At 46.9% G+C, this 23480-nt stretch overlaps 2 protein-coding genes across 2 annotated transcripts; one reads left to right on the forward strand and one right to left on the reverse strand.

Moving 5' to 3' along the window:
* Positions 1 to 1991: 1991 nt before the first annotated feature.
* Positions 1992 to 5734, reverse strand: NDUFB8 (NADH:ubiquinone oxidoreductase subunit B8). Its single transcript, XM_063339754.1, has 5 exons — positions 5575 to 5734; positions 5315 to 5441; positions 4604 to 4703; positions 2891 to 3046; positions 1992 to 2223 (listed from the first exon to the last, which is right to left on the reverse strand). Exons 1-5 carry the CDS (start codon positions 5672 to 5674, stop codon positions 2131 to 2133), a joined length of 576 nt encoding a protein of 191 aa, XP_063195824.1. The 5' UTR covers positions 5675 to 5734; the 3' UTR covers positions 1992 to 2130.
* Positions 5735 to 8764: 3030 nt separating this feature from the next.
* HIF1AN (hypoxia inducible factor 1 subunit alpha inhibitor) lies at positions 8765 to 19258 on the forward strand. The gene is made up of 8 exons (XM_063339065.1): positions 8765 to 8986; positions 10143 to 10393; positions 12183 to 12331; positions 14086 to 14231; positions 14727 to 14833; positions 15201 to 15264; positions 15503 to 15613; positions 16812 to 19258. The coding sequence occupies exons 1-8, from the start codon at positions 8810 to 8812 to the stop codon at positions 16854 to 16856; spliced, it is 1050 nt and encodes a 349-aa protein (XP_063195135.1). The 5' UTR covers positions 8765 to 8809; the 3' UTR covers positions 16857 to 19258.
* The last annotated feature ends 4222 nt before the right edge of the window (positions 19259 to 23480 follow it).

Raw genomic sequence — 23480 nt, forward strand, 5'->3', positions numbered from 1 at the left:
ATCCTTGGATTTGTTCCGTCCGTTAGTCCCAAACGGCTGACGCTGCCAGCCAAGGGACGCCTGAGCCAGAGCCGGGGTCTGCAGCCTCTGCTCACCCCCACAGAACTTTCCCTCAGATGCAGATTTAAGCCCTCTGGAGAGGACACAGCACACAGCCTAGGAATATGTTTGCCTAAAAGCATTTCAGTTGCCAGGGAAGAAAAAAACCAAAAACCACCAACAGAAAAACACAAAAAAACCCACCACAAATGGGCCCAGACCTTTTCCCCCTCACCTCTCCCCTGTTTTGAGAAAATTTGCCTACACTACAAACCCCATTTTTAAGGATTTCTGAGCCACGTTCTCTGCCCAACCCATTCTGCCTTCCCCATGAAGAAAAACACCAGTAAATTCCGGTTAGATACAGACCAGGTGTGAATGTCGCCCGAGAAGGGGGCGGCAGCAGACACCGCTGTGGTAACACTGTACAAGGAGCCGGACAGGCCCCAGCCTGCCCCCCTGCAACCGCTGCTTTACTAGTGTACATACACCAGGATAAAGCTCCTGCTACTGCTCCGATCATTTTCGTCTCACTTCCAAGTCTCACAACACTGTATACAGTGCTGTCGCATAACTGCTGCGGAATGGTAATTCCTACTCAAGTATCCCTAAGAAGTGTTTTCCCCTGCAAAACACTTTATAACAGAATTCAAGGTCCCCACAGCTCAAAAGATACTCTGAAAACCCTGCTGGGGTAAAACATCATTGTCTGTAATTTAAAAGTAAGCATTTCTGTAACTAGAAGAAGAGGTGACAGCTTACAAAAGCCAGGAGGAATGGTGATTGTTCAGCACCTCCAAAGACGTTAGTTTTATTTACACATACATATTTGTATGTCCTAGCATTCAATCATGTAATTCCCTTGAACATACACCCTTATGGAAATGCCTACACGGAGATCAAGCTAACTGTCCTTTAAAATCTGGGGTTAAAAATCTTTACAGATTGAAAAATTGTGAATCACCATCTTCAAATACCTCCTTCTCTTAAAGCACAAAGCTATGAGTCATGGCAAGGTGTTGAGAGCAGAGCACAGCAGCCAGTTTATAGGACGCACCCAGAAAAGCCCAAGGCCTTAACCTTCTGTGATCATCCACTCCTGCAGCCAAACAGCCGGGTCTAAGGCATTGCACAGGGGAGCTGAGAGAACTTCCACTGTAAATCAGTACCGAGGGTACCGTCTCCTCCAGTGATAAGGCGAAAAACTTACATTAAGGGAAGAGCGGACTGGGAAAAACCTAGGAGCTTAATAAAATTGTATGTATAACTCCCCCAAGCAAACTGATGATGAAGCCATAGGAGGTCCTAGACCAGTGGTTTGCAACAAGATGGGCAGACTCCATGGGTCAGACGCAATTCCAACCCCGGTGGATGAGCTCAGGCCATACAGGAGCACCTTGGGCATCCGTGCTCTTCGACCAAAGCCCAGGCACAGCAGAACAGGTCTGCCCAGAGCCGGACTTGCCCAATAGCCTTTTCATACCACCGCTGTCCACAGCTCTGCTGTGTGCGTCAAGCTATACACTGCAAAGCTCTATGCCTCACCAGTGCTCCCTACTGGTTGTCCAAGCTCCACTTAAGAGGGCATCTAGATCAGGAAGGGATCTAAGCCAAATCCCAGTAAGGGCGGACATTTATTCTCACGGTATGAGGCTCCCAAGCACTGTCACTTGTCAGTCTGGTTCTGCCTGTCATTTCACATTAAATGATGACACTAGTTCAACTCCAAGCAACGCCTGCAGTAAGCCACTTGGTAACAGGCAATATCTCCTACATAAACAGGGTTAGCTAAGGAATGTTTGTGCACAAGGTACATAAACTAGCCGCAGCCCAAGGACCGCACTCGGAACTTTGCCCCACAGATACTAGCCCATTTAGAAAAGTGGCAAAGGTCATGCAATTTCATTGGCCACTGTTCAGCCTTCTCAAACCAACACGAGACAACTAGCACAGTAGGTATCATTGATATATTTCACCGCAGTAAGTGGTTGAACGCTGAAGAACAAGCATTAACACATGCCACAGTGAACTCTAGAGAAGATGCCATCCCCAGCTGAGCTGACAGAGGAGAAACATAGCACTTCAACAGCTTCAGATTTCATAGTGCGTCACCACTGGTGGCTCTTTATTGGGGTCTCCTCCTTTCTCCAGATACAGGTCATTGAAGGGATATTGCTTCGGTCCCTACAAGGAGAGATAGAGAGTGGCAAATTCACCACTTACCAAGCACATTAAGGCACAAGGGGAAAATGTCTCATCCAATCCCACCCTCACCCAAATCAATGCTTGTCATTTACAACTTAAATTTCTATTGCTTAAGTGCTTCAGCAGGAATATTACGGTACAAGGAAAGTAAATTTAGAGATAGAGTTCTTTGTATAAAACCATGTCCTTTAACAGAAACATCAAGGTGGTCTTGCACTGAATCTTAACTAACAGTTCATCTCGCAGCATGAGAATAATATATTGCAAAAGCTGTTTCTGGATTCAGATGTATTTTTCAGAAGTACATTCCAAATGATCCAGATCATGAGATATAATTAAAAACACAGGGCAAGAGAAGAGAAAGCATCTCCCTCGAGCAGATGTACACAGGGAAGGAGAATACCGAGACCAAAGAAGGGATACTGCAAGAAGCATAGATTAAAATTAGTTCCCTGAGAACAGGAACTGCTCACTACGAAACAGTGGCTTGATGAGGCCACAGGACACCCCTTGCCCCACCCCCTGCCAGCAGCAGGGTTTTGCACTCACACTCATCACTCAGCTTCGGCAAAACCACTCTTCTAGGCATCGGCAGTGACAAGAAACACTGCTACTTTTATTCCCTTTACCCAAGGGTGTGACTCACCACAGGCCTGTAAGATGGATAGATCTCTCCAACACCAAACATGATCAGCATGGTACTCAAAAAGATAAGGAAGTGTTTGCGCATGGTGTGCCAGGGAACTGGAGTGGGGGATGTATCAACACGGTTCCGAATATACATGTCAAAGTCCCAGTGCATCTAAAGAAGAAAGGAAAACGGCAGCACATTTACCAACAGTGCTCAAGCTAGTTTTATCAAGGGAATAAGTGCTTTACAGCATTCACAAAACTGCCAGAAGCTGTTTCATCTCAACCTCACAAGTGGAGATAAAGCCACAGAGGAGATAAGTGATCTACCTACAGTCACAGCAAGTTGTTGCTTACAGTAAAACTCAGGACTCCAAATTCCATCCTATGCTTATACCAGGCAATATGCTTAATTATAGGATAGCAGCAGCTTTTATTTATATAAATTATCACTCCACCTTAGATTTGCTGAAAAGAAATGATATAAATTGGTACCCTCATTTACGGCAGTTCAGTCACATACCCAAACAGAAGTAGCAGTGTTATTTCAAGCAAAGAAGCATCTACCTGCCACTTGGAAGGTGGTTCCTCAAAATAGGCAGAGCACCTCCCGCTGCTACTCCATGACAAGAGCAGAGCTGGTAGCAAACTAATGCCCTTCCTGATTGAAGCAGAAGGGCATTTAAGCTTCTGCCTTTAAGTACACATAAGGAAGTCCCAAGCATGTTCTGCCTATAGTCTCCTTTCACATTAATGAAAGCAGAGAACTCATTAATTTGCAGCTCAAGTACTGCCTCCAGCTCCCCAGCTTTCCCCTTTGCACCCAGAGCGCCAGACTGAGGAGAATTCAGTTGCCTAAACAGAGGCATCTGCTGACACCTGGAATACACCAGTATATTCCACTTGGTCCCCTGCTGCCAGCTCCACGTACAAGGGTACGTATACAAGCTTTCCTGTACCAAGCACCACAACAACACAGAATCACTGCCATTTTTTTAAGTGCCTTTTAAGTCATTACAGCGTGCACTTTACTGTGGTACTCATGCTATGATGCTCTGGCATGCTTATACTATGATAGTAAAATACTACGTTTACATAATCTCTACTTTGCATAAGGAGAGCTCAAGTCAGTTATCAAGTTCAGTAATCACCGTTAGTTTGCAGTCATTCACTAAAAGACCCTGCACTAACTGAAAAGTTACTCCTGACAAGGAGTTTTAGGAACTTAGGTTTTGAAAGTTAACACAGGTGCTCTAGTCATGCATTTCTCTTAAGGGTATCTTGCAAACTTTCTTCAGAGAAAACCTCTTTATATGTATTCTACCACAAAACAACCGTGGAGTAATAAAGCAGAAATAGCCATTTCCATTGTACTAAAAACACTTTATTCAAACGATAGCTTCTTTGCCAAATGATTCTGAACTAATCTCTCACACTGAGTCAGATCAGGCAAGGAAAATGGATGAGACTTTCCTCTTCTTGTAAAGTCTCCCTCCTCATATGTAATAAGATGCTAACACTCCTCAGCACTTTCAAAATATTTACCATGGCAGCCATAGCCCAAGTTTCCCTCCAACTGACTGCCCCTGCTTGCACAGCCAACACACACCTGCGCTTGGAGATGCAATCACACAAAGAATTAAACAGAGAGCACTAGCAAGATGCGCATGTTAGTATTTAGTGACAGTAATATTGTAGTCATAAAGAAAAGTGCTACTAGCATTCCTACCGGCTGTCCCCAGTTATGCCTCATGTCTGGCTGGTCCCACTGGTACCAGGGATCTCTCTCATGAAGAGACTTATTAGGGAGCATGGGATAGTCACCATACCTGTGAGAAGCAGACAAAAAAACCCCAAAGACAGAAGAAACCCGTATTAATTTAGATACATTTCATAGGACATGCTATAGGATAGGGCTATAGAAATGGAAGACTTAACATTACTTTGTTTTTATAGCTCCTATGCATATAAATCTTTTAAATGCATACATACAACTAGCACAACAATCACCACCTTGTAACAAACAGCGTTCCTCAAAGTGTCCTTTTCTAGCAATACCAGCCAGAAAAAAATGCAAGCTTAACTGAAATGCAGAACCCCAGTTATCTAGCATTTTGCACGTGTCAAAGCATTCCCCAATATTTAAACACCTCCCAAAATCTTTACTTCAGAGATGTCTTTCAGTTCTTCCCTCTTAGCCTTGCAGTACAACAGCACATGAAGTCTCTCACGCAGTATTTTATTCACACGTGTCTCCAACTCATTCTCCTTGTCCTTGTTTCAAAGCTCTGACACGGGCCCTCAAAGCTCTAAGCTCCCAGCACAGCATCTCCAGGCACTCAACTGGGACTACCAGCCCTCAGCACTCCCCACTAGGCCGGGAGGTGCCGGCCCTGACCTGCTCACCGCCTGCCGAGGGACGGGACCCCCCCCGGCTCACCCGAAGCCGTCGTCGGGGTAGGGCTGGTAGTCTTCCACCCGCATGTTGTACTTCTTTGCGGCGGCTGCCCGCTCCTCCGGCGTCCGGGGGTACGGCCCGGGCATCAGGTCCTTTGACATCTCCGAGGCTGGCGGGAGAGCAACAAATCCGGGGAGGTCGCGCCGCCCTCGCACCCCGGCCCCGCCGTCACCGGCCCACCGCCACAAGGACACCCACCCCGCCGCCGCCCGAAGCCCCCCCACTTCCACCTCCCCGCTCACCCGCCCGCGCTCCCGGGGGCACCGCCGCGGCGGCCCGCGCCGCCCACAGCCGGGCAGCCGCCCGCTGCCAGAGGACACCGCGGAGCCCGGCCGCCGCCATCGCCTCCACCACGCAGGCGCGGCCGACGGTGGCCGGTAGAGACAGAAGGGCTCGGGGCGGGGCTAACGCGGGGGCGGGGTTGTGGGCGGAGCTAGCGCACGGGGGGGCGTGGTTTATGGAGGGCGTTGTTAACGCGGGGGTGGGGCCACGCCGGCCACCTCCTGCGCCTCGGGTAACAAATCCCCGTCCAGGGCGTTAATGAATCAGCCGCTGTTATTATAATATTGACATAAGAGCTAATGGGCAGCGAGGGCACCAGTGCGGTATTTCTGGTCTGAAGCCGGGTAATGGGAATTTACGGCAGGTGTCACCCCCGGGGGGCGGGGCAGCCGCCCACGCAGCAGCCGGGTCGATGCTCAGCCGGGTCGATGGCGTGGCTGGCCACCTTATGCAAATTGCCTTCTTTGTATCAGTATCAATATTATTAAAGTTAATACCCAAATGCAATCGTCTTATCTCCGTGGAGCCAGGGAAACGCGAACAGCTGAAACGGCCTGTTAATTTAGTGATGCTATCCCTCAAACATAAGCGATATATTATTGTAGATAAAATCGATACGAGCATTAAAGGATTTTGCAGTTTACTTCATTATGTAAACTCTGTGGTAGTTGAACTCATTTTCCTTCAGTTATTCACATCAGCCATAATGGGTTATGTCTCTATAACGATCTACATTATAAACCTTTGCAGCTCAAAAACTATCATGGAGAATTTGTCATTAAACTCATTCCTTCTAATAACAACATTAATTGTAAACCTACTAATTGAATGAAGATAGCGATGAACCATAACAATATATCTGAGCTGCAGCGTGCCTGAGGTGGGGGCATTGTCACAGGCCAGAATAGGATCCTTTCACTTATCCCAAAGAAAGGCCTCCTCGTGTCGTTTTAGGGACGATGTCTTAATTCAGCCAACTCCCTTACAACGGGGTGTGCAGTGAAGTTAGTATGTCAATTAGTTATTTAATAAGGTTACTAACTCAGAGCCCAGCCCTCCAGTGCCGAAGCTGTTTGGTGTTTGCCGTGGAGCAGCTCTGGGTGCCTGTCCCAGCCCTGTGGCACTTCAGGGACAGCAGTGTCACATTGGAAGTGGGGACCTTGGGCTCCCAGCTGTGCCATCAGTCTGGGCTGAGACCTTGCTGCAGGTTGGGATCATGGTCGCGTGCTCCTCACATCGGCTCTGCACCGCTGGGTGTTTACTTTCTGTCTTGATGCTTGAGTCTTCCACAGAGGTGGCTCAAGCTTCCTAAGCACCCAAGTATGTTTGTAAATATATTGTAAAAAATTTTCTTCACCTGTACAGGAGCAGTGCTGTAGATTTAAAGGACGAGGGGGCACTCGTTTTCCTAGAAACTAAGCACATTAATACATTTTGGAAGAACAGGGGAAAATAGATTGTGTTATTCTCATGAAAGCAAAGATCTACGCAGCGAGAACAGCAAATCCATCAAGATGAAAACCACTTAATGCCAGAGACCTAAATTTTCTCAAGAGCTGATGCCTCAATGAGCCAGCCCTCACTCTTGGGAAAGAGCAAGCATCGTTCTTGATGCTTCCAGAGTAAAAGCAAAATGTATACTTTGTCTTATGTAATAAAAATACACTAAGAAATAAATTCAATAGCTCCAGCCTTAGGCACACATTTAATGAATATTGCTAAAACGATGTAGTCGCACAATGTCCATTCATAATCGAAAGGCAAAGGTTAGTTACACTGGGCAGCACTACGTATTTTTTCTTGTAGCAAGTGTTAATTAAAATTTCCAGGCCCGGAACAGGGCGGTACGTTGGGATGGAGTGAGGATGGTGGGCAGGGGGCTGGTTTCCTGAGCGGCCCAGCAGTGAAGCCATCCCCGAGGAGCAGCACCAGCCACTGGCAGGGGAAGGGCCCTCAGCTGACAAGAGGCAGGGAGGCACAGGACCCAGCTCCAAGGGCCCACGCACGGACGTCACACATGCTCCTGTGCCGCCATACAACCGATTTCATGGAGGAATCGAGGCCTCGTGGGCACGTGGTTGCCATCTTGGGGCACAGGGGCCTGCCTGCCATGGCGGCAGCGGTGGCCTGCCCTCCCACAGCCACGCCATGCTGTGCGGTGGTGTCCCCACCTTCACAGATGGCCTTGTCTGGTTCCTGGGGTGGGTTTTTCCCCACATGATGTCCCAGCTCCCACAAGCGTCACCACAACCCCTGGCAGTGCTAGGGGCCTGGGGCAGAGTGGCTGGAGAGCTGCCCAGCAGAAAAGGACCTGGGGGTGCTGGTCGACAGCTGGCTGAATATGAGCCAGCAGTGTGCCCAGGTGGCCAAGAAGGCCAAAAGTGTCATGGCTTGTACCAGGAACAGTGTGGTGAGTGGGATCAGGGAAGTGATCGTCCCCCTGTACTGGGCACTGGTGAGGCCCCACGTTGAGTACTGTGTTCAGTTTTGGGCCTCTCAGCACAAAAAAGACATTGAGGTGCTGGAGCGTGTCCAGAGAAGGGCAACGAAGCTGGTGAGGGGTCTGGAGAACAAGTCGTGTGAGGAGCGGCTGAGGGAGCTGGGGGTGTTCAGCCTGGAGAAAAGGAGGCTGAGGGGAGACCTTATCGCTCTCCACAACTGCCTGAAAGGAGGGTGTAGTGAGGTGGGGGTTGGTCTCTTCTCATAAGTTGCAAGTGATAACACAACAGGAAATATCCTCAAGTTGTGCCAGGGGAGGTTTAGATTGGATATCAGGAAAAATATCTTCACCGAAAGGGTTATCAAGGGTTGGAACAGGCTGCGTCGGGAAGTGGTGGAGTCACAATCCCTGGAGGTATTTAAAAGTCGTGGAGATGTGGCACTTCGGGACATGATCTAGTTGGACTTGGCAGTGTTAGGTTTAGTGTTGGACTCGACGATCTTAAGGGTCTTTTCCAACCAAAACGATTCTATCGCTCTGTGATTCTAAAAACTTTGGAAAGGGCCAAAACGCAGAGGCCGCCCCCAACCTCCTCCCGCCAAGGGGCGCTTCTCGCCGCCACCGCCGCCGCTCCCTCCTCCCCTCTCCATGGTGCCCCCTCCCCTCCCGCCTTCTCCCTTCGCTTCCGGCGTTGCCATGGGCGGGCAACTTCCGCTTCCGCCTTTCTAGTTCCGGGTTCTCCGGTGGAGGCGGCGATGGCGGCGGCCTCCTCCTCGGCGGCGGCCGCGGGCTGCCGGGAGGGCCCGGCGGTAGCGGCAGGGGCAGGGCCCGGCTGGAGCGACTCCCAGTTCCGTCGTTACTCTTTCGAGACGCGGCCCATCCCGCGGCTCAGCCACAGCGACCCCCGCGCCGAAGAGCTCATCGAGAACGAGGTGCGGTGGGCAGCGGCGGCCCGGCCCGCTTCGGCTCGGCCCGGTGGCTGCGGTGGGGCCGGGGGGCTTGTGATTCGTGGCGCGGGAGCTGCCAGCCCTGCTCGTCAGGCCGGGCAGAGCCGGGCACGCAGAGCGGCTCGCAGGGTGCGGGGTTTTCCCGGGTCCCGCTGCCGTCCCGGTGCACTCACTGGCCCGTCCCGGCTCTGTGCCTTTGCCCTGGCTACCGCCCTGTCTGCCGCGGAGCGCCCGCCGTGCCCCCTCCCCGCGCGGGCTTGGTGGTTCCCGCTGTCCCGTTCCTCTCAGTTGTGGTGGACGGTTCTTTACGGTACCGCAGCGTGGAGTTGTGAAATTTGCAGGAAACGTTTGTTTTGAGTGCTTTGTTGTGCAGATGGAAATCGTGGAAATGTGTGAAGCCATGGGCACAAGTTTGTTATTTTTTAAGTGAGAGCAGTCACAGATGTGATGGTTGCCTTGCAGTAGCAGCTCTTGTATTGGTTCTGGACAAGCTTAATCTAGTCTTGGTAAGATTGCTAGTTGTTTGGGGTTTTTTTAATTAAAGAAAGCCTGCAAGAAAAGAAGTTGTGCATCCACAGCTTGGAAACACAACAGCTGTAATTCTTGTTTGAGTTGCTTACTGTTTATAGCTGAGGAGATGGGTGATGTCCTTTGTCTTCTTTTTGTAGAGATGGGGTAATCTCAGTTTTTCAATGGCTGAAGGTTATCTGCATCTCTGAGAAAAGAGGAGTGCTGTCTCTGGATTCAGAGTTGTCTTTCTGCCAGCATTTACCCCTTCCTAGCTGGGGCTGGAAGTGACCAGACAGAATACTATGTCTCTTTGCTACGTGGCAGGACCAAGTAGGCCTAAAACTGTTCCCAGCTAGTGTTTGTCTAACCTCACGTGTTAGAGATTAGCTAAGCAGATAGTGGAATCTGTGCCATTGCTACCAGCAGCTTGCTGTAGGAGCAAGCCACCGCTTTCTTAAAACTTTCTATTATGTTATGCTTGTTTTTCTCCCCAAATCAAGGTATCTGATTACTGTAAATGCCTTTTCCAATTCCCTATTTTCAAAGAGAGCTTGTGTGGTTGCAATAATGAATGTGACGGTTCTTGAGTTCAAGAGGTCCTTGAATCAATAAACTTCCTGTTTTTCTCCAGGAGCCGGTGGTGCTGACAGATACAAATCTGGTTTATCCTGCTCTGAAATGGGACCTGGACTACCTCCAGGAAAACATCGGCAATGGGGACTTCTCAGTGTATAGTGCCAGCACACACAAGTTTTTGTACTATGATGAGAAGAAGATGGCCAATTTTAAGAATTTCAAACCCAAGTCGAGCAGGGAAGAGATGAAGTTTGCTGAGTTTGTGGACAGACTCAAAGAAATACAACAAAAAGGGAGTGCTGAGAGGTATGTGATATGTGGAGGTTTCTCTGTTTCTGCAGGTTAAGTAGGGGGTAGGTTTCTCTTCAGTGAGTGTTGGTGATTAAAGCCTCTCAAACTTTTCATTTTTTTTTAAAGCCCTGCTTTTTCTGCCGGGCTGCTACTTGACTGCAGTCTTGTTACCTGATGAAAAAAGTCCTATCTGTAACTAATCAAACTGTTCACGTTGTCTGCAGAGAGTTTTTTCTTTTCTTCTCTCTCTGAGGCAGGGTTTGGACAGAGAAAGCCTTAAGATTCACTTTCTTTTGGCAGACTATGGTATTGGTAGAGTTTAGTTATCTAATTAAAAGGTTGTTGTGGTTAAACCCCAGTGGACAGCTAAGCACCACAGAACCACTCACTGACTCCCCCAGGTGGGACGGGGGAGAGAAACAGAAGAGTAAAAGCATGAAAACTTGTGGGCTGAGATAAAAACAGTTTAATAGGTAAAGCAAAAGCCACGTATGCAAGCAAAGCGAAACAAGGAATTCATTTAATGCTTCCTATTGGCAGGCAGGTGTTCAGCCATCTCCAGGAAAGTAGGGCTCCCTTATGCATTATGGTTACTTGGGAAGACAAACGCCATAACTCCAAATGTTCCACCCCCTTCCTCCTTCCCCCAACTTTTTATTGCTGAGCATGATGTCATATGGTATAGAATAGCCCTTTGGTTATTTGGGGTCAGCTGTCCCATCTGTGACCCATCCCAACTCTTTGTGCACCCCCAGCCTACACACTGGTAGGGTGGTGTGAGAAGCAGAAAGCGCCTTGACTCTGTGTAAGAACTGCTCAGCAATAACCAAAACATCCCTGTATTATCAACACTGTTCCCAGCACAGATCCAAAACATCGCCCCATACTAGCGATTATGAAGAAAATTAACTCTACCCCAGCCAAGACCAGCACAAAAGTACAGGCTATAGCACTCAGCCTTTTTTATGGAATATCAAGGTAGCTAACCCTCTTTTGGAAAGATGAGATAAGTTTGCATACGTGCAGTTTATATGTTGGTGGTGACGGACCATAACTGTTATCAACTGTACTTAAACCTTCAGTTAATGTTATTGGTCACCAGCCCTCTGAAAGGACTTATGGATGCTTAATTCTGTCTTAATTGGAAGCAACTCTGTGTCTGTGTCCACTTGTCATCTGTGCATTTTTCTTCTTTGTCAAGCTTTGGATGTGCTTTTTCCAAGAGAGTAGGCAGTCCTTGAACTTAAAAATGCATTTTTCTTCCAGCATTGCAGACAGTAGCCTGTAATACTGCAGTTGTTAATACGGATGTTTGATTCCTCTGGTCCTCTATGTCTAAATGTAACATGGCTTTAAAGTAAGTTGATACTGAAACACTCTGTGTTTCCTGAGCCCTTTTTTGCCCTTGTGCACTTCTAGTAAAAGAGGTGTCTCTTATCACAGATGGGTTAGAGTGTTGGCATTTATCTGGGGATTATTTGTGTTTGGTATTTGATAGTGGCCAGTCTGTTCACTGTTTCTTCCCCCTGCACTGTGAGGGGGTGGTTCTTGCTCTGAAATTCTCTTTTCCACTTGTGATGGCTCAAGTAGAACTGAGTTCTGTACCATGAAATCTTTCATCAAAGTTTGGGGACTTTTTGAATTTGTTTCCTTCCACAGGTGTTTATGGTGTGTGGTGATAGAACAGAATCTCTAGGAGTTACGTCTTTAGTTTTAAAAGCTTTCTGAAGAGATGCAGAGATATGTCTTTATGTTCATAACAAAGCTTAATACTTGGTTTCTGCTTGTCTCTGGGAAAATACAGGCTATATCTGCAGCAAACCCTGAATGACACAGTTGGAAGGAAGATTGTGGTGGATTTCCTTGGCTTCAACTGGAACTGGATTAACAAGCAGCAAGGGAAACGTGGCTGGGGTCAACTGACTTCTAACTTGCTTCTTATTGGCATGGAAGGTAAGCAGTTTCCTCTGACTGGAGAGGGGGAGAAGAATCAATCAGCAGTTCTGTATTTCAGTTCCAGAAGGTCTTTCAAATGGATTTTCCACTGGTTTCTCAGTGTTCCTTCAGAGGAGGCAGTTTAAAGCTTTGTGTTGGGAGGGGACTGTTGTCACAACCTCACTTGGGTTATAGAGAGGAAACCAAAGCAATAGCCTGTATTTCCCCAGGGACATACTGTGAATGCCTGGATGTAATCTGCTCATGGAAAGGCTCTGTATGGTGCTGGTAGGGCTGTGTTTTCAATAATTGCTAATCATATTCTGAGACCTGTTTATTGTTTGAATGGTTCAGATGCTGTAGATTGAAAATGCTCAGAGTCTATAGATCTAAAATGCAAAAAGGTTTGCAAGTTGAGCAAAGTTAGTCTTCTGGACTTCACTTTGCATGTCCAGTGTCTACCCAGGAGGAAAAACTGATTGTTATGTGAAGCATTTATTCTTATTTGAGGTGGTACATTGTGGGGATGAATTCTCTTTCCATTAAGAGCTGAATTCCTTTTTGGAAGGTTAGAGGGCACTGGAGAACTTGAAGATGGATAAATCCTAAAAATATCTGTATAGAGTGGAATTCCAAATCCATGTGGAGACTGACTCATAGTCAGGTGCCTTTAGAAGACAGAGGTACCACTACTCTGTTAAAAAGGAGAGCATTCTAATAGGAAGTAATCTCAATAATTGGGCAAGAAACATACACGTTTTTGTGAAGTGGGATGGCCTATAGTCAATGTGGACGTCACGTCCAATTACAATTGTCCAATTATAATTACTTGGCCGTTCGTGGCTGTTCAGTTCTGACAGCAGATGTTTTTTCCCCTTTGCAGCAAGTCATACTCAGCTTACGGTAGTTTGCCACTTGTTTTACTAGCAGAGAAAAGAGAACTTAATGTAAAAGCACTGCACCAACACTTCCCTACAGGTTGTAATGTGGTCACTAAAATCCTAGTATCAACAGGTTATGCACAAGAACCAAGGAATTGTCTCAAACCAGTGTATGCTAGAAAAAGAGTGTCTTTACATGAGCATGTGATTGATCTATTTGGTGAAGTTATGGCGTTAACTGTTATCTTAATTCTCTTTAGTGAAAATACATATAAAAAGCAAGATAAAAGATTAATATCTGGATTGACAAACAGCCTGAAAATCATAGTTGTGAGGGATACAAAATGGCCCACTGTATTTAAATATCTGATTAAGTTTAAGATCTGGTGGTGACAGTCAAGCTTCATAACTGTTAATCAGACTGAGGAGATGCTATTGGGAGCCCCAGTGACAAAGAGATTTGTTTACTTATTTTCATGCAAAACAACTAGGACTTTTTTCAAAATCAGACTGTTAGTCTTCTTTTTCTACAGGCTAATAATTTTTGAAAGTCCATTCCACAACTCGTGTTCTAAAACAGTGTTTTATGAAAAAGCTTCCCGTCGACATTCACCATCTGCTGTTCATGGATACAAGCTGGAAATCCTAATCCTGTAGAGCATAAGTTGCTGAATATGGATTTAGAATGGAAATTAAGTGGGATAGCAACTGCTCAATAAAGGGTGACTGATACAGTGATCAGTTTGTAACGTTTCAGCGGTCATTTTCCTTGTTTAGTTTTCTGAATATGTGGGAGAGTATTTACTCTCTTCAGGAAGGAATATAACTTGCTTCCATCTTTCATACCTGTATGCGAGTGTGTCTTGATTGTTGCTTTTTCTCTCTGTATAGGGAATGTGACACCAGCTCATTATGATGAACAGCAGAACTTCTTTGCTCAGATTAAGGGTTACAAGAGGTGTATCCTGTTCCCTCCTGATCAGTTTGAATGCCTCTACCCTTATCCCGTGCACCATCCATGTGACAGACAGAGCCAGGTGAGAGTAGCAGATCTGTTTTCTGCTCCATGTCAGTAAAGGGCATTTGTGAAGATGCTAGGTGGGAGGAGGCTGCACTAGTTGTATACCACTTGTTGAGCCTTTGCAAAACCTGTATTCGGATCTGTTACCTGGTGAATACGTTGAGAATAGATTGAAGGTGTGTTTCTGTTAGTGTCTGGTCCTGACTTGCAAGTGCTAGGGCTATAAGCATCTCCTTACTGGTGGTACAACTGGGCTGCAGTTACTGCCTCTTCTGTTCTGTTTCATTGATCACTTGGTCAAACACAGACTTGCTCAGAGACAAATTGCAGGACTCTTGTCTAAGATGGTGGTACTTTGAGGGTACTGCAGGACATTGCAGTGGAGTTAAGACATGAATGGGAATGTAAGAGCCATATGGGGAACATCAGGAGGATTTGATACTGAGAGCCAATGAGGAGGACTGTCACTGCAGGATGTGCTTCTGAGTTTCTTAATGTTTTCTTCCATTAGGTGGACTTTGACAATCCTGACTATGAGAAGTTTCCAAACTTCCGGAGTGTGGTTGGCTACGAGACGGTGGTGGGTCCAGGGGATGTGCTATACATACCTATGTACTGGTAAGAAGGATGTCGGGGACTGCACAGTGACCAGCAAACAGAGGTCTAAAAGGTCTTCTGCTTAAAGTGTGGGGTTGGCTCTTAAGAGAATTTTGTTTTGGCTTCTCCAGCAAGAATGATATTTTCTGTGATATCTTGGGCCAGTCTGCTTCTACTTCCTGTCTGTTGGATGGGAGTGGTAATTCTCCCAAACGCTATGTTATTGTGCGAGTACTCCACTAACGTGTGCAAGAAAAGATCTGTATTTAAATAAGGAGAGCTTTCCAGAAGTTCTGAGATCTTGATAGTGAAGTCTGAACTCATCCATCCAAGGTATTTCACTATACACTACAGCAATAGTTTCTTTTTTTGTGTGGTTTCCATGCAGGTGGCACCACATTGAGTCTCTCCTGAATGGGGGGATTACCATCACTGTGAACTTCTGGTACAAGGTGAGTACAAGCACCCTCCTGCACAGCTTGGATAGCTCTATCCCAGAGGATTTTTTTAGGTAGATGTGTATTAGCATGTGTTTTAAATATGAGAACTTTGTTGCACCAAATCCTTTGCATTAAAGCTGAAAGCTACTTTCTCCCTTTCAAGTGGTCTGTGAAGAACTGGGTGGCTGGGAGAGGGTGGAATAATGTGCCAATTCAGGAAGCATGCAATGAGCTATTTTTGATATTTCAGGGTGCCCCAACCCCAAAGAGAATTGAATATCCATTAAAGGCTCATCAGAAAGTCGCAATAATGAGGAACATTGAGAAGATGTTGGGAGAAGCCTTAGGAAATCCACAAGAGGTATAAAAAAGAACCATATAGTCACTGCTGTTGAACCTGTTATGGCTTAATGCAAAACTCGCGATGCCAACTGTTTGGCTCCGCAGGTGTTACGGTGAGGGTAGGAGAAAGCAGGGTTGCTCTGTTACTGTGAATAGTTCTTCCTGCTGTCTTCAGAAGGTCCTTTGGCTACAAAAAGGCGAGTTCTTTAAATTATAATTCTGGAGAGGACCACTACAAACAATGGAGCACTTGTTCTTGTACATTGGGGAAGGTGTACTTTGTCTTTTGGCACTGCCAGGAAAGCGTTGCTCCCAAACTCTCCTTAGTCTTCTCTGCAGCAGCAATACCCAGTATTTGCCAAAAAAATGAAACTGTTTTACCTGTTGAATTCAAATCTCTTAAATAAGAGAAATCTTTTGTATTAAGTCATGTGCTTCCCCCTTAATGCATGTCTTGGTCATCTCTGAATTCTTTGCAGTTTTACCCAACTGGTATTTCAAAAAATCAGATTGAAGTACTAAGAGTATGCTTTTGAAGATCTCCTGCTGATCTGAAAGTGGAAACACTGGGTGTGAATAGAAATGTTTTTGTGGTCTGTAACCTTTACTGTGTGCAGGAGCTCCTCTTCAGTGCACTCATGTGAGATTATGCCTCTCCCCTGAGAATATTTTACTGCCACAGTTCATACTGAACTGCCCTCAGTGACCAGGCAATGCTGAGAAATGGGAGTGGTCTTGACTGAAAACAAAACCTTAGCAAAATCGTCAGCCCTAACCTTCCTTTCAAATGACCCCAAGGACCAAAGAGGATTCAATGAGTAAGAATGTTCATTCTCTGCCCTGCAAAAAGCAACCCCTGGTGACTGTTGGCTCCTTTTAATAGCACCTACTGAGAAATCACAAATGTAGGGCGGGAAGTGGAAAAAGTTTCAAACAGATACCATGGATGCAATGTTTTGGTGACAGCTAAAGTTGTGTATTGGCAGAGAAGCTTGCAATTTTGGTAGTGTATTTGAGGATGTGCTGAAGTGCTGCAGTGTTTTATCTAGAAGATACCTTGAAACTGATTCGGTGCATCTTAGGCTCAGTTTGCATGCTGAGATCCTCTGCCCTGGGCTGCTAAGCTCATAAGGTGATGTGATGCAGAGGGAGCCAGCCCTGCAGCTGCCATTCTTGTGTAACTATCTCAGCTAACAATCTGTTTTTGCTTTGAACAGGTGGGTCCCTTGTTGAATATGATGATTAAGGGACGGTATGACTAATGCCTGGCTGCCCGGGTGACTGATGTTGGAGCTGCTTTCTTCACAAGCAACGGAAGATACTGAGCGCTAGTATTGCACGCAGCACTTAACAGACTGATGGGTTTCCTGGCCCATCCCTGCCCCACTACAATAGAGGGGGCTACTGGAACTGCAAAACCGTTAGTACCCCATTCATCCTCCACTCTCACCTAACCGAACCTCCCAAGAAAGAGTCTGCACTTACTGGAAGCTGGATTCATGCTCACTAACTTGTTTTTTCTCCCTCTGCCCTGTTTGCCACAACAAGGAGCATTGCTTCTGGCACTTGGATTTGTTGCTTCAGGATTTTCAGGCATTTGAAGAAGAGCTTGGAGGAGAACCAGGAGTGATCTTGTTTCCTCAGCCTCGTGGAGTTTGGGCCTCCTAGCTGGGTTTGTGTGTTGGTGCCTGCAGTGGATATAAGATGGGAAATGATAGATTTCACAGTCCTCTGTTGTTAGAGGACCTGTCCATGCTCAACTCTGACATCTTTTTATATAATGGAAATGAACATGTGAGATGGCCTGTGTGTAATGAGCAACTGGACAAATGATTCAATTTCTTCAACTTAAGACATCTATGCTTTGGACTTAGGACAGGGTAGAGATCAGAGTGAACTCATCTAGTGTGTGAGCACCAAATCCTATGCTCTCCAAGTGACATCTGTGTTGTAGAAGTCTAGATAAACCTCCTTTCTGAGAGCTTTCTATGGGGAGTGAAGGCTTCTCTCCAGCTCTTCTGAAGCTGCAGTGTGGTTGAAAGGGGATGTAGCGTTATGAAGGGAGATGGATAAATGCCAGGGCACTCACCAAGTCTTGAATGATTAAGACACGTTTTTAAGTGAAATTCCCCATGGGTGCCGAGCTAGACTGTCAAAACACAGTGTCAGATAGGTACAGAGCCTCCCTTCTCCCCACCAGGGGTGCTGGTTTGTCAGACTAACATGGGGAAAGTGCCCTTTTTACTGAAACTGCAAGAACTCAAGTGTGTGTGGCTGCGCACCAGTGCGCATGTTTGTGTCATGTTGTGTGGCTCCTGTCCATCAGTTAAATCCATGCCAGTGTGTGGTTCCCTTCCTTGTACAGTCATATGAGAGAGGTCAGGGCTTTCTGTTTAAATGTGGTTAAGTTTATCTTGATCCGTTTTGTGTTCCGGGACTTGACATGGCAGGCCAGGAAGTGACAAGACCAAGGCATAGAAACCAGACAAGCCTCTGTTTAAGATTCCTCAGCAATCGCCCTGAAAATTCATTTTGCTTTCCTCCTCCTCTTCTTCCATGCAGAAGCCTTAAGGCTCATACGGAGGCTGGCTTTTTATTCCCTGAGGTGTGCTGCACCGCTCTCCCGGTTTGGGGGTGGTGCAAAGGTCTTGTACATTTGATGCGGTTGTAATGGGTCCCAAGAGCTAGAGGTGGGAGAAGCTGTTTCATAGCCCATATATCTCATCCCAGAGAATAGTGGGGAATTTGTTCTGTTGAGACTTCCCAGTGTTTTCCCCCTTGTTCTTTAGGGCTTGTTCTGATGTGGGATTCTGATAAAAGTGTTGAGAATGTGCTGCTCAGGAAGTGCTCCATCTTTGGCCTTGGCTCCTATCTTTTGCTGGGACAGCTGATGCACCACTTGCAGTGAGCTTGTCTTGCACAGAAGTGAAAAGCCTCTCAAACAGGAGGTCCCAGGGGCTAGTTTTCTGGCTGCTTTATAGGTCAGAAGAAATTAAGTGTAATTGGCAGCTGCAAGGTCCTTGTTTAAAAAAGATGTCTGTGTCACTGAGTAGTCTGACTGCCATGTTACTTGTCACAGACTCTCCAGAGCTGTGGTTAGATTCAGTCGAAGGTCACTCAGCTGGATACTTATGCATGCTTGGCCTTTGGGCAGGTGGGGAAGAAGGCTAAGCTTAAGCTGCTGACTCTGGCCAAAAGCAAGGCCTTCCCAGGAATCCTGGGCACATGCCCATGGTTGAAAGATGCTCAAATGAAATCCCATCTCTGTGCTATTTATTCAGCACATTGTAGTCTCCAGTACTACTTGTTAGACACCATCAGCTCTTGAAAGCTCAGGGTGGGAGTTCATTTCCCATGTGGAGAGAGAATGGTACTTACAGAACTTTAGGATCCTATTTTTTTCTTTATTTGCCAAAGGTCTAACTTTTAAAGTGTCTGAACAGGTTTTGCTGCACTTGACTTCATGAAAGCTCATTTACAATGCACTGATGGACTGACTCCCCCCCTTCCCTTTTCACCTTGTGCTTTCAATGCCCCTTGCCATGGTATTGGGAAGCTGTGTGTGTTCTCTGCTAGGGGTGTGTGTGCAGGGGGTGGGGTGTGACAAACACACGGTACCTTCTGAAGTGTAGTTCTTAAATACAACCAATGTTGAACAACAGAACTGTGTGGCTTTTATTTTTGTGAGTGGCTGTACAGGAGAGCTGCATAAGGAAATATGTGTATAAAGATACCTTTCAGTCTTTCTAATAACTCCACTTGTGTTCTTTACTGGGGAAAGCTGCTGGTCTCCAGAACTGCCTTTAAAACAGTAATACTGGCTGCATTATTGTGTGTCTTCACAACTTGCCTCATACTACTTCTGTAAGCCTGAAAGGAAAGCTGGGAATAAGATGGTACCCTTGAACCCTGTCAACAACAAGTGTTGGTGAGGAGGGAACAAATTCCCCTCCCTGCTGACCTGGATGCTATCACCATGCTCTGGTCACTGATGGGATGACAGAGCAAACTACATTATCATGTCTAATGAGTTCTATCAGTTGCTTATCCTTTGGGATATCTTGTGCTCCATTTGGTCCTTTATCCAATTCATGTTTTGGTCAAGGAGATTTTGGGGGGAGGCTTCCTCTGTGTACCTCTGCTGTATGTTGGCAGCCTTGGGTTGTGGAGTCCTCTCTACCTAATAAAGACACAGGTTATTTTATGGTACTATTAACTCTACAGCAATCTTGGCATCTGACCATCGGTGAAATATTGGTTAAATCCAAACAAATTTCTAATGTGTAGTAAAGTGGGGAAGAGTTGAACAGAGATTAGGGATGGTGGGGGTGGCAGGGGGAGAGAGAGAGAGAGACAGCAGTCTGAGCCTGGCGTACTACGATTGGCATTCTCTCCTCACGCCCTTGGGGGACAGGGTAGATGTGGAGGGAGCAGAAACGTAGGTAAAGTCTTCCGTGACCGTGGGTGTTCACCCTTCTGTGCTGTGCTTGCTGGGCTCATCATCTCTGAACACACACTTGCTTCTGTTCCACTGAACTTAGTGGTCCGTTATGTCTGATCCTGTAGTTTCTGTTGTGCACGTGCCTCTTGGGTAACATGCGTGGCTGGCACCACAAAGCTCAGAAATGTCTCAGGTTGTGCACAGAAGCAAAGGAAGCTGAGGTATGAGAACTTTGTCGTTTGAAAACCAGATCAGACTCCAAGATTTAAACTTGTACTTCTAGTCTTTTTCTTATTTGCTTCTGTTACCTTAGGTTCCTTAATACCTTTCTTCTCTTTTGTTTCCCCCATTTCCCTGTTCCTTGAAAAGTGAGATTTTTCTAAGGAGAAGTGAGCTTTCTCTTAATCCTTGTAGATCATGGCTGCAAGATCTTTCCCGTAGAAAGAGAAGAGCGTGGGTTTTCAGACTGATGCAGTGTTTTACCGCCTTGATGATCAGGGCCAGGCTCAGCTCAGTGATCACCCAGGAAATTTGGAGTGATAAAGCAAGTCCAAGGTGGAGCCAGCAGGTCGGGATCAGGGCCAGAGCTGAGGAGGTATGAGACATAGCTGCGATGCAGGGCCAGTCTAACACAGATAGGGGTGAAGGGCATCACAGCAGCTCTTGAGGGAAAGAGGGACAGGCCTGGGCCAAGACTGCTGCTGCTTTTCTTTACAGCAATTCTTACCAATGAGCAAGCTGACCTTGAATGCAGCCAACTGCTCTTTAAAGTCCTAGAATGGGGATGGTGCATTCAGGGTCTTGACAGTCTCTTATCAGGCCTCTGTGTTGATGCGTGGTCAACCCATGCTGCTGTCCCACCATGGGAACCAGAGCAGCAACTGCAACAGGGAGTGCACGTGTTCTCCAAAATGCTTTTCTCCAAGTCTTCTTTCTGCCACATGTGTGTGGGGAGCTTCCTCGCGCTCTGGTTTATGCTCTTCATCTTCCATTCCTGTTGCGGAGACAGCACCTCCTGTCAATGTCCTGGGAAGTCCTGGCGGGAGTCACCATCTTCCCTGGGTGCTTTTCTGCATTGGTGCTGCCTAGAAGGAAAGGGAAAGAGATGCTGTTACTGTGACAAACACATGCAAAGTAAGTTCTAATTACTGCCTCGCAAAGTCAAATATTTGTTGCAAGCAGAGGACTAATTGTGGGGGGAGGGAGCGGAAGTCGAGGCTCTTGGAGTGTAAGTGGAACAGATGCCCGGACGCCTTGGGGAAACGCAGCTTTCCTCTACAAATCAGAGCTTTAAATTACAAGGCTTTTACCAACGAGAACAGTTGTGGGAAGTCGTCTGCTCTCATTTGCGTAATGGCTTCTGTCACTGGTGATTAGACACAGGATGAAGGAAAAGAAATTTGACAATTAGGAATGAGCGATCATTAATCAGAATCTTTGTTAGAAGGAGGGAAGGGGGGGAGAATATCCCGCAAACAATGGAGGCAGCCACTAGAGCCACAGCGAAGTCCATGAGGTGCGTAACTCTTGAGTGCTGCTGTTGCTCTGCAGAGCCCCCTCCGCCTCCGTGCGGAGCAGCAGCGAGGGCCGTGCCTCGGTTGGAAAGCTTGCGGAGGAAGGCAGCGAGGCAAAGTCCTTCCTGTGCTGTTCAGTGATTCTCAGCTGTCTGCTTAGGAGAGAGCACATCTTGGAGCCCTCTCCTTGCCCTGTCACAACACCTTGCGCTTCCTTCTCAGTGCCTGGCTGCAAATTGCCAGCAAAATAACACAGAAACAACTTCTTAAATTTTGGCAGTCTCCTTTCCCCACATGCAGCCTTCCAGGTTCTGGTGTGGAGGAGAACTGGTACTGGCCTTGACTGGCATGCAGAAAGATTAGGAGGAGCAACATGAAAGCAGTTCCAGGCGCTTTTCCTGATAATGTCATTTCCTACAAGAGCATGGAGGAACGTGATGGACTGCATGACAGGTAAATAAAAGAAGGCAGTTGTGACTTCTCTGTGTCTGTCATTTGCTGGCTTAGCTCATCATCCAGCCATGCACAATCCACTACATGCATTTGTTTGGGTTTTGTGGGTTTTGATCAAATTATCGGTGCACATGAAATGTATGTTACCTGTTTTTCCTACAGCTGGCATTCAAAATCTTGTCAGGTTAAACATTTTGGTGTAGTTTATGCTGCCTCTGATTAGATCAACAGTTACAGCTTGGGAGGAGGGATGACAGACCGTTTGTGGGGCACGTAAGGTTGGTTGGTGCATCTCAAGACTTAAGCTTACTGGGTTCATTGATTTCAGTGGCAGGTCCTGTCTTTGCAAGGCTGGGCCATTCACTTGAGGCAGAGGTCTCCGTCAGCGCGATTATTGTTTCTGTGACTGGAAATCAAAGCAGATACTTCCAAAGGGGAGAGCTGAAGCCATGTTGCCTCGTTCCCAGCTGGGTCCGAGCTCAGACAAATGACAGCAGCTTGGATTTTCAGCCTCTTCCCATGGCTAGTGGTATTCACCACAGGAATGTAAAATGAAAGAGAAAACAGTGGATCTCAGGACAAGATCTAACAGGACTTTTCACCCTTTGCTCATCAGGAGAGAAGTTAGGAGAATCATTGGTCCCATTGCTTGGGGTGGGGAGATGTGGCAGGTAGTGACTTTTATCCCCTCATAAACGTGTGAAGGGAGGGCCGCTTCTCATGCACACCAACATTTTAAATGCATGTTTAAATTTGGAGGAGCGCACCTCATGCTTTTTGTGGGTGGTAAGGCAGCCTGTGGTGATGTAGGGTTGCTGTCGGAATTCACCTCACAAATTGCTGTAAACCCTGAGAAAGCCCAGACTCTGTCATGGCAGGGTATTGCCCTTGCTGCTGGAAATGTTGCTGTGCTGGGTGGCAGGAGCCACAGGTATGACTTTCATCTCGGGGTTTCAGTTGTGTTTTTTCCTGGATAGTCAAGGTTCGCCATTGAATGCCGTGACAGGGAGGACCATTGGATGTGACTTGAAACCCCTTGGGAAGCCAGGAAGGGAGGAGAGTGTATGCTGTCCTGTACGTAAATCTGTTACGAGATCTGCTGCCCATTCTGAGCTGCTTAAGCACTGCTGGCACCATGCAGTGATCTGTGTGAAGACTCTGGCTGAGCTGAAGGCAGCTAAAGGAGTGAGGTCAAATCATTTGCTTTTATAAAAGGACAGTCCCCACGCCCACAGAGAGGGCGCAGGGGCTATAACAGCATCCAAGGAGACAGTTTCTGTGGGAGAGCTTAGTACCACGGGCGATGGACCGATTCTACCCGAGCTTGACTGCTCCAAGTTCCTCTGCCAGGACCTTTGACAGTCTCTCAGAAGCTGCTCCTATCCATCTGTATTTCACTGGGGTAAAATGCTTCAGGCAGCAAAGAATTACTGGTGCTGGTGGGTATTTAGATCAAATGCCAGCCACTACAGGCCGTG

The sequence above is a fragment of the Chroicocephalus ridibundus genome, chromosome 6 (genome assembly GCF_963924245.1).
Source record: "Chroicocephalus ridibundus chromosome 6, bChrRid1.1, whole genome shotgun sequence".
NCBI classification, from domain to species: Eukaryota; Metazoa; Chordata; class Aves; order Charadriiformes; family Laridae; genus Chroicocephalus; species Chroicocephalus ridibundus.